The following is an 11,211-nucleotide window of genomic DNA, read 5'->3' as shown; positions in this document are numbered from 1 at the left end:
TAGCATTGAGGCTATTTTCTGAAAGTCATAGCCCCAGATTGACAGGTAGCAGGTCATCGTGCTAGAATTCAAACCTAGTTCTCTTTGCCTTTAAAGCCTTTGCTTTAGTATAGTAATTAACAGCATCATTTGGCTTCAAATCATGGCTCTCCTACCAATGACAGGGGATTGGATAAGTCTCCTTAATCCTAGAGAATACCATGGACAGACCATGGGGTCGCAAAGGCTCAGACGTGACTGAGCAACTTTTGCTTCACACTCTTTAACTCTCAATGCTTTGGTTTTCTCCTTCATAAAGTGGGAAAGCCAGTAATCCCTGCCTGGTAGGGTTGTTTTGAGACTTGAATGTGATAAAACTTGACAAACATTTGAACAATTCCTGGCAGCACCAAGTTATAAATCTGGTGTCATCCTAAATGTCTCCATACACTCACTGCTTGTGGATTCGTCTCCTTAGGGACCACATCACTGCTGCTGCCACTGCCTTCCTTAGTTTAGCCCAGGAGATCGGAGAAGGCAATGGCAACCACTCCAGTGTTCTTGCCTGGAGAGTCCCAGGGATGGAGGAGCCTGGTGGGCTGCCGTCTATGGGGTCGCACAGAGTCGGACACGACTGAAGTGACTTAGCAGCAGCAGCAGACCAGGAGATGGCAGACACTGTCTTGTGGATCAAATCCAACTTCCTCCTATTTTTGTAAATTTTTTTTTTCATTGAGGTATGATGGACATTTAAAAAATGTTTTATTGGAACACAGCCATGCCCCTTCATTTATGAGTTCTTTGTGGTTGCTTAAACCTTACAACAGAAAAGTTGAGTAGTGGCAACACAGACCATTCTTTGTGGCCTGCGAAGCCCATTTGACCCTCTATAGAAAAAGCTTGCCAATACCTGGTTGCCTGGGGTGTTGCAATAGTGTCCTTCTGGGTTTTCCTGGTTATATCTTATTCCTCCTTGAACTCACCTTACCCAGCCATCCTCCTGTGTTGGGGGAATTTCCCTAAAATGAGAACTTAATCATGCCTATTTGCTCCTTATGATGCATTGAAGACTAAAAACCTGGTCTTCCACCTACCAGTGATTCCCATACTCATCTTGTTCTCTGGCTTTAATGAATATTAATACTTTATGCTCTTTCTAGCCTGGCGTGGGCTGTTCCTTTTGCTTGAATATCTGTCTCCTGCCCCTTGTCCTTAACAATAAGTTCAGGGCTTACTTCCTTTGAGAAGTCCTTTCTGACTTCCACAGGCTGAACCAATGGCTTCTGCTCCTCTGTGGCAATACTTCAATTCCAGCACTTAGTCCCAATTTCCCGATCATGGGTTTAATCATCTGCCTTGCGACTGCTGGGGCTTCGTCTCAAGATTAGGATCAGACATTTTTCACTTTTGTATCTCCAGTGCCCAGACTGGGATCTGACCCTTGATAAGTGACCATTAGGTTGGTATTGCCTGCCGGCATTTTAGCTGTGGTTTGAGGGCTTCTGTAAGGAGCTTGCAGAGGATGGAAAAGAGCCAGGTCAGGAGAGATTTCCTGGAGGAGGTGACGTCACCTCCTGGAGGATGAGAAGGAGGATAAAACAAAGTGATAGGCAGAAGAAGCCAGGAGGAACAGTTTTGGCAAAGGTGATGAAACCTGAAAGAGGTGTGTTGGAGAGATGACAATTAGAGGAAAGGGGCTTGTGAGGGATGCTGCAAGATAGGCTAAGATGAGAAGCATCAGGCCTGTATTCCACAGAGCGCCCTCCACAGTCCTGAGGAGCCTGGGCACGGGAAACAACAAAGGGCTGCAGGAGGCCAACACCACACCATCTGCTTGTGGGTCAGTCTTCTAGAAGTCCTTCAAGGTACTGGCTGTGTTTTTGTCTGCTCATCATTCAATTCTATTTGCACACAATTTCTGGCATCTCAAAGCCTCTCAGTAAATGTTTCTTTCATCACTGAAATACATGAAAACTCCTCAGTTTTAAGAGTGATATAGTCCCCAATGCTTAGCATTTTCTTTTTTTTTAGCATTTTCTTAGAGGATGAACATTTGTTATGTTTACAGCTTTCATAAATTTAAGCACTTCAGTCATATTTAACCTCAGTTCCTGGATTTTCTGCTTGAAAAGTTCCCATTAGAGAAAAAAAAAAAATCTGTCCTTTGATGGAAGGTTTGAATCTCTAGGATCATTGACTTTTTCTGGACCTTATCCAACTCTGTTTTGTCTTTGTGGAGTTAGGGCTCTCAAGAATGCATGAATTTTTTCTTAATCTTCAAAACTAGAGGCAGATCAATTTATTTCTTGTGATTTGGATATTTTCTCTTAACAGAATGCTAAATGGAGCTAGGAGAAATAAACTCTGCTTTGCAAAGCATGCCAAGGATGGTGTCTCACAGGTGGAAGCTTTTATGAATGGTGTCAAGACTCCTTTGGGAGGCTTCCCTGGTAGCTTAGTTGATAAAGATTCTGCCTGCAGTGCGGGAGTCTCTGGTTTAATTCCTGGATCAGGAAGATCCCCTTGAAAGGGATAGGCTACCCACTCCAGTATCCTTGGGCTTCCCTGGAGGCTCAGACAGTAAAGAATCCATCTTTAATGGAGGAGACTTGGGTTTGATTCCTGAGTTGGGAAGATCCCCTGGAGGAGGGCATGGCTAAACTTCCAATATTCTTGCCTGGAGAATCTCATGGACAGAGGAGCCTGGTGGGCTATAGTCCATGGGGTCGCAAAGAGTTGTTCACAACTGAGCAACTAAGAACAGCACAACAGACTCATTCTGTCTTTAACACAAGGGCTCAGAGGGCCAGAAGCTTAAGCAGTTCTGGGGGGTGTCAATGAAATAAATTGGGTGGCAAAAGATGCCTAGACGATTAGATAAAACTGGGACCTAGGGGGACTCCTGCGCTCCAGGAAATTCTCCAAGTCTCCACTTATCCTCAAAGTGAACAAGAAGCTTCAGTTTCAAATTGAGTGCATTTTCCATCCATGGATTGGCTTGTTTTGTTCAGTTTTACTTTGAGTGTTTGAGGTTATCTCTTCGACGTAGCAGCTAAACCCACGGCTTCCTTTCTCGTAAAACCAAAACAAAAGGGCTAGAAATTCATGTGCCTCCTGTGTGTGCACATGTGTAGTACATGCCTGGGATCAAAGCCAGCTATATAAAGTCCTTGATTCTGTGTGGGTTCAAACACATTTCAAAGCTTCAGGATCCTGAAAGTTTTTGCTCTGCTTCCTGAAGACCTGAACAACCCATAAAGCCATGGCTTGCTCTGGATTCCAGAGTCACGGGACTTGGCGGGCATCTCACACCTGGCCCTGTATTGCCCTGTTTTTTCTTCTCTTCATTCCTGTTTTCTCTAAAGGTGAGTGAGGCTTTTGGAGCATGAAGGTGGAGGAGGTGTTTCTCCCACTGGGTTTCATTTCTTTTCTCAGTCAAGGGCAGAGATTTACAGCAAAGCCAGAAGCTAAAGGTGAGACTCCAGTCTCCTGGTTTGGGCAGCTCTGTATTCCAAGGCAGGCAAGGGACAGCCGGAAGGAGCAAACCAGCAGAGACACAGATAGTAACAGCTTACTGGGCATGGAGTGGAAGCTTAATGAGTACTTGTGAGTTGGTCTGGGAGACAGGAGAAATTTCAGGCACTTCTATAAGACTGGAAGAAAATATTGTAACGGTAAGTGATGTCAGAGGGAAGAGAGACCGTCCTAAATCCATTTGGGCTTGGACTCAGGGTTAGCTTAAGGTTTCCTTTTTAAAGAACATTGATTGAAGCAAATTATGAGATGTTTCTTTCCTATCAATTCAAGGTTTTAGGGTCCTCTGATTCATTTTTATAAACAAATGAACTTGCTTGTTTAAAATTGCAGCTTTCTTTACTCAATGCAAGGTTTTAAGCTCCACTTAGTCAATTCTATAAACTAGTTAGCTAATAATTATTTTTAAAATGAAGCAGTTTGAAGTAGTAAAACAAAAAAAGGGAAGAAAGAATGAAAGAATAAAGGAATGAATGAAAGAAAGGGCCATAGGTCTGTTTGGCATAAGATACTTAATTGTTACTTATCTCCGAACTTTAGGGGCAGGTTCCCCAGTGTTCAAATAAAATAAAGCCCTTTAAATGCTGATACTGGGTTTGTTACATGGTGTACAATGGTGATCTTTTCTGATAAATTTCTGCCTTCTATCCCTGTAGACCTCGGTTGAAAAACTATGCGGTTGGTACAAAGTAGAGGCTCAAAAGATATTTGCTTATTTAATTTTTCCTGTATAAGAAGTATTCACACATATTTTCTTATTTTACATGTTTTGAGTATGTAGAGGTTAAATACCCAGAGAAACAATCAAATTTACTTTTAAGAAAATTTATTTCAACCTGTACCTGGTATCCTCTCCTGGTGGATATTGGAAAATGAAGTGTGTCCAGATTTAGTGGTGATAATTGGAAGCTTGCCTTGGGGGAGGGCAGGAAACTTGGTCTTCTTTAGGTTTAGAGTCAACACAACAAATGGGCAGCATATAATGCACAAAAATTCCTTTAATACAGGGCAGAATTTAAGTACTATGGTGGAGTTGTTATAGTACAGAGGATGCTCAGAGGGCATCTCTGGTAGACAGAAATGAGAGCTGAGAAAGAAAACTGTTGTCTGGCCAACCAGGGTTGCTGCATTAACCATGGCAATGGCCACTGACATATTATTCTCTCTTCTGGGTATCCATACAGGTGCTTGGGGGAAAGACTAGTACTTTCAGTATAAAGGAAGAGGTGTCTGGAAACTCAGACTAGAGTGGTAGGTTCAGCTCAGCTCAGTTCAGTCACTCAGTCATGTCTGACTCTTTGCGACCCCATGAATCGCAGCACGCCAGGCCTCCCTGTCCATCACCAACTCCTGGAGTTTACTCAAACTCATGCCCATCGAGTCGGTGATGCCATCTAGCCATCTCATCCTCTGTCGTCCCCTTCTCCTCCTGCCCCCAATCCCTCCCAGCATCAGGGTCTTTTCCAATAAATCAACTCTTTGCATGAGGTGGCCAAAGTATTGGAGTTTCAGCTTCAACATCAGTCCTTCCAATGAACACCCAGGACTGATCTCCTTTAGGATGGACTGGTTGGATCTCCTTGCAGTCCAAGGGACTCTCAAGAGTCTTCTCCAACACCACAGTTCAAAAGCATCAATTCTTCGGTGCTCAGCTTTCTTCACAGTCCAACTCTCACATCCATACATGACCACTGGAAAAACCATAGCCTTGACTAGACGGACCTTTGTTGACAAAGTAATGTCTCTAATTTTTAATATGCTATCCAGGTTGGTCATAACTTTCCTTCCAAGGAGTAAGTGTCTTTTAATTTCATGGCTGCAATCACCATCTGCAGTGATTTTGGAGTCCCCCAAAATAAAGTAAGCCACTGTTTCCACTGTTTCCCCATCTATTTCCCATGAAGTGATGGGACCAGATGCCTTGATCTTAGTTTTCTGAGTGGTAGGTTAGGATCAGGTTATAGAGACAGTGAGTGTTATTTACTTTATTTGATTTTGCTGTCGACGGCTCAGGGGTCAAAGAATCCACTTGACAATGCAGGAGACGTGGGTTTGGTCCCTGGGTCAGGAAGACCCAGGAGGAGGGCCTTTTGCCATTTCCTGGAAGAGGAAATGGCAACCCACTCCAGTATTCTTGCCTGGAAAATCCTATGGCTAGAGGAGCCCAAAGGACTACAGTGTGTGGGGTTGCAAAGAGTCAGACATGACTTAGCAACAACAACCAAGTGTATAAGGCATGAAAAGGTTTGAAGAGAATGAGTTACGTGATTTCATCCAAGTTTTGAGTGTCACTTGTATGATGGGTGGACTAGAAAGGGGCTGAGTTACTTACAGAAAGGTAATTGGTCATGAAGCCATCATTTTTTATATGATGTGAGTCCTTTTGTATAGAAAGCTGGCCTTCCTTCTCCTGTAGAAGCTAGAAGACAAAGGAGAAAGGAATATAAGGTGTTCAAGTGAAGGAGAGAGCGTGGAGGAAGGGGTAATGGCAGTGGCAGGGGAAGCCCGTAGAAGTGAATGGCAGGGTTGCCTCAGCCTACAGAGGAAACGACCCGGTGCCCTCCCTCTGCGGCTTCCTCCATCGAGCAGCATCCTTCTCTCTGTGGTGATAATGCAGGGAAGGGGGGGTGGCCAGCACGTGAGCCAAGGCTCGGCTCCCCGTGGGCAATCAAGATCCAGGGCCAGGTCGACGTAGGCAGAGGTAATTGAGGTGTACTTTGAGAGGTAAGGCAAGATTCTCGACCTCAGCCTCCAAAATTTCCCCTACTACTCTTTACAGTTCCTACAGCGCTATTATAACTTTAGAATACCAGAGTTGGAAGGCACTGTGATGTCATCTGATCTAAACCCCTCTTTTGCATGGGAGGGAAAATGATGGCTATGAGGCAGGTGCAACTTTCCCCAAACCACGCATTTCATGGAAGAGCCAGCCCTTCTGTTTGTCACATCGGTGTTCTCATTGCCACAACCAGCTGCCTTCCAAAAACTGTTTTCCAGTAAGGAAGCACCTTTATGGAAGAGAAGCCAGAAGACAGCAAGAGATGGAGGGGGCACTTGGGTGGATGGAAGAGAGGAGGGGTGGGGAGGGTGATGGGTTTGTTGATGGGGGAGAGAAGAGTTGACAGGTGAAGCTGGGGGGGCGATCAGAGATCAACTTCACCCTGCCCAAGGGTTTGCCTAGACCTGGTGGTGGGTGAGCTTGAGTTCATTGATTTCCCTTTGGTTTTCCCACATTAGGGATGCACGTGACCCAGCCTCCAGTGGTGCTGGCTAGCAGCCGGGGTGTTGCCAGCTTCCCGTGTGAATATGAGTCTTCAGGCAAAGCTGAAGAGGTCCGGGTGACAGTGCTGCGGAAGGCAGGCAGCCAGGTGACCGAAGTCTGTGCTGGGACCTACATGGTGGAGGATGAGCTAACCTTCCTGGATGATTCCGCTTGCATCGGCACCTCCAGAGGAAACAAAGTGAACCTCACCATCCAAGGGCTGAGGGCTATGGACACTGGGCTCTATGTCTGCAAAGTGGAGCTCATGTACCCGCCGCCCTACTACGTAGGCCTGGGCAATGGAACCCAGATTTACGTCATTGGTGAGCATCACTGACCGACACTTTTTGCATTGCTGTCTCTTCTTTGCCATGCAAACAGATTTGCCCCTTGATTTTGGGTTGTTCATGTTTAGGATTGTGGGAATTCTCTTTAAGAGTTCTCTGGCACAGACACGGAGAACAAATGTATGGGCACCGAGAGGGGAAAGAGGCGGGTGGTAGGATGAATGGGAGACTGAGATCAACATATACACTCGCTGGATATTATGTATACAATAGGTAACTAATGAGAACCTACTGCACAGCTCGGGGGCCTCCACTCAGTGCTCTGTGGTGATCAAAATGGGAAGGAAATTAAAAAAACACAAAGGGATATATGTATACATATAGCTGATTCACTTTGCTCTACACTTGAAACTGGCACAGCATTGTAAAGCACCTCTACTCCAATAAAAATTAATGAAAAAAAGAATTCTCTGGCATACCATGTGGTAGTCCTGCTTAGTATGGATGGTGAGACAACAGCTTTCTGACTATAAAATAAGTCGAGGAAGGTGCCTTTCCTCCATGCAGGCTGGGGGCACTCACTCTGGAGTGATGGCCAGCATGAAATCTGGCCTTGGCCTTTGATCTGAAACTCCTAGCCAATTAGCCCCAAGACACAGACTTACCTGGGGGCCAGTGATTCTATCTGGGGGTGGACATCAAGGTTTGGCAGCTTGAACTTATTCCTTTTCTCACCAGTGCGGGGGAGTAGGGCCCTAGAATTTAGAAAGCATCTCAGGGACGCTCTGCTTTGTTCTCTATTGCAGATCCAGAACCGTGCCCGGATTCTGATTTCCTCCTCTGGATCCTGGCAGCACTTAGTTCAGGGTTGTTTTTCTACAGCTTCCTCATCACAGCTGTTTCTTTGAGCAAAATGGTGAGTGCAATGCGGGCAATGCCCCATCCTTGGTCGGGATGCCTTTAGTGACGATAACTGACCAGGTGACACTGTTGAGTCGAGTTCTCTTGAGATGAAGCAATAAATGAAGAAGAGCAAGGACAGTGGTAAAGAGCACACTGGAACCCTTGGCATTGGCCTTTGAGGTTTCAGGATGACTAATATTTTAGATGAGTGTGTTTGACATTGAATGTTTGTGTGCTTTTGCACAAGGTTTCAGTTTGAGTAACTGTGTGAATAACACGGGGCAGCTGTTTTGCTCTTTATCTCCATGACAATTGTACTTGAGTTTTTATAACCCTGAAACCCAAAATGAGGTTGGGCAAAATGTTGCTGGAGAAGATCACCTGGGTGGTTAATGTCCCCCACTTCACCTGGAAGCCATCTCTCTGCGGCCCACTACTTGAGCCTTCCTTGTCTAAGCTGTAGGCGTCCACATAATCCCCATCCAGGGCGCCCTGTTACCCAGTCTGCCTGACTGGCAAGTCTACCCTCCTCTCCAGCACAGTAAAGGAGAACCCAGTTTTTATTTACTGCAGCTGTTGTAGAAGAGACAGACGTATGGAATCAGTCCTCCTGTCACAATTCCTCTCTGATAGTCACTTTCAGCCTCCTTTGCCTATGGCTGGCTTTGCCATCACAAACATTTTCTCCCCTTCCTCGATCCCTCCCTCACCTCTTTCACTCACTTCCTCCCTGCATCTTTCCCTCCCTCACCCCCACACACTATTCCCAGATCCTCTATAATCTGTTCTGTTGCAGTAGCTTCTTTCTACCTCATTTGCTACAAACTGCCACACAGACTGGTAGATCAGACCTCGGTTTACTGAGGTGATAAAAACTGGAAATCAGTGTGGACAGAGAAAAAACTAATCAAAAGTATATGAGTAGAGATGAGGAATACAGTTCTCAAAGAGAATAATTGAAGTTTATTATCTTATCAAGCGCATCCCCTGACAAACAAGATGCAGTCAATTATCATAGGCATTTTGGAAGTTCTTTCTAAAGCTTTTTCAGAGTTTCTTTCTTTTATCTCCCAGTCAGGGAAAATGATTTCTATTTTATGTCAATAGCACAGGGTTATTTACACAAAATGAATTTTAATAGATGAATCAAGAAAATCTCCTGAGGCTTATAATTTTGCATGTTGTGAACATCCATTTTTCAGTGGGGGTAGGGACCCAATATTTGTTGAATCCTCTTACAGTTAGAGGTGGCTTCTGTATTCCTCAGTACTAATGATTGTTTCTTTTTATATTTGGCAGCTAAAGAAAAGAAGCCCTCTTACTACAGGCGTTTATGTGAAAATGCCCCCAACAGAGCCAGAATGTGAAAAGCAATTTCAGCCTTATTTTATTCCCATCAATTGAGAGGCCATACTGGAGAAAAAGGACTGTTTTCTAATTTGTAAGAGCTGAGGCAATTCTAAGTTTTTGCTGTCCAGCTATTTTTGTTTGTTTGTGTTTTTGGGGGGATTCATCTCTGTTATAAAGCAGGATGCAGATCCCCAATTCAGCATACTACTATTAAAAGCGAAGGAGCAGAAGGACAGAGCCAGGCTGGCTCTGTCACATCTGATCCAGTTTTAGTAGAGGCATCACGTGGGAGCGTTATGGGGAAGCAGCATTACGACGTAGGGTCAGGAACAAAAGTTAGGGAATAGTACCATCCCAAGAAAGCAATGAAAGAAGGAGGGGAGAGAATGGTATTGTACACATCTTGTATTTACCCGTGGGATGTTTTTAGCTGAAATGTCTTTAAGTAAAATACTTATGCTGTGTTATTTTTCTTAACAAATATATAATTATGTGAAGACTTTAAAAATACTCACATGGCTATATTTTAGTCAGTGATTCCAAAGGTTGTATTGTAACAATATGTATTTTTTTATTTGATAGTATTGTGCATGGGGACCACATGTGCTTCTGTGTATTTGCTGATTGTCTGAATAGAAACACTAGATCGCAGTGTCTTCCCACCATGGGTTCCGGGGAAGTTTTATGGTAGAGACTCAGGACACTAATATGCTGGGTAGAGTACAAGGTCATGTGCCAACTGGCTTGGAAACCAGATAAGGTCATAGCTGATTCTTGCAGACATGTGGGCTGCATTGGTGGTGACATGTGCCTTGGGCTTTTATGCGAGCTCCTTTCCCTTCCTTTAACGAGGAAGCCAAAGCAGGTGGTATCTGAGTTAATTTGATGGAATATCATCGTTGTGGAGAAAACGGCTCATTTCAGGAGTCTTGTGGGTATGAACCTCAAGGAAGCTCCAATTCCACTGGGCCCCAGTTCTTTACACATGGTTAATGCCACAGACAGGAAAAAGCAGCAAATAGCAAAACAGGGTGCAAAGGTCTCTGAAAACTAACACTGTTGGTGTTTTTTAACTTGATATTTTCCATGAAAATGCAACAACATGTATATTATTTTTAATTAAATAAAAATCTGCAGTGGTCATTTTCCAGAGTTGTTTTTAACCTTTCTTAGATGTGAGTATTGTGTTTATTTTTGATTGATTGTCAGCACTTGGTTGACTCTCTAATATTAGGAAGACTGGGAACAAATTAAAAAAAAACCCAAAGGGCAAATTGTGCTTCACGAATCAGCTGTCCACCAACACTTTACCTGCAAGCCTCTCTTGAAAGGAATTCATCCTTTGTCTTTTTGATTTCTTCCTCACTGTTTGGGATATGAAGCAGCTCTCACAGCTCCAGCAGCCCTTGATAAATCACACAGCGTTCTCTTTAGCACAGGTTCCTCACCTCCTCTTTCTCACCCAGACCTTTCTCAACTCCACTGAAACACGGATTACAGTTGCCATGGCAACTCCATTGTTGTCAACCCCGCAGCCATTTTGCTCTGCTTCTGTGGTAAACGATCTTTCCCTTGTGGCTTCCAGATGGACTCCTTCACACACGTGAGGAACACAGCCCCTCTGTGATTCTTGGTTAACCAGTATGTCGACTCAGCCTGCTTGGTTTCCACTTAAGCTTTCTCATTCTTGACCTCCACATCCTGTTGTTGCTTTCTGCAATGATTCTCAAAGTGGCCAGGGACCACCTATAATTGAATCAACCAGGTCACTTATAAAAAACGCTGATTCAAGTGCTTAACCTTAGATGCACTGAATCAGAGTGCTGTGGGCCCAGGAGTTTGCTCTCCCAACAAACTCCCCAGTGCTTCTTAGATCCATCACGTTTTGAGGATTGC

The 11,211-nt window shown here is 44.3% G+C and overlaps 1 protein-coding gene across 2 annotated transcripts; it reads left to right on the top strand.

The window, feature by feature from the left end:
• Positions 1-3,105: 3,105 nt before the first annotated feature.
• On the top strand, positions 3,106-10,461 carry CTLA4 (cytotoxic T-lymphocyte associated protein 4). Of its 2 annotated transcripts, XM_043910627.1 has the most exons (4): positions 3,106-3,344; positions 6,751-7,098; positions 7,869-7,978; positions 9,265-10,461. In XM_043910627.1, the coding sequence occupies exons 1-4, from the start codon at positions 3,242-3,244 to the stop codon at positions 9,367-9,369; spliced, it is 666 nt and encodes a 221-aa protein (XP_043766562.1). In that variant the 5' UTR covers positions 3,106-3,241; the 3' UTR covers positions 9,370-10,461. The 2 variants fall into 2 exon arrangements, with proteins under 2 accessions (XP_043766562.1, XP_043766563.1); XM_043910628.1 differs by lacking the exon at positions 7,869-7,978 and having other exon boundaries at positions 3,146-3,344; positions 9,265-9,332.
• The last annotated feature ends 750 nt before the right edge of the window (positions 10,462-11,211 follow it).

The sequence above is a fragment of the Cervus elaphus genome, chromosome 8 (genome assembly GCF_910594005.1).
Source record: "Cervus elaphus chromosome 8, mCerEla1.1, whole genome shotgun sequence".
In the NCBI taxonomy this organism is placed as follows: domain Eukaryota; kingdom Metazoa; phylum Chordata; class Mammalia; order Artiodactyla; family Cervidae; genus Cervus; species Cervus elaphus.
This window is presented reverse-complemented; position numbering and strand designations above follow the sequence as displayed.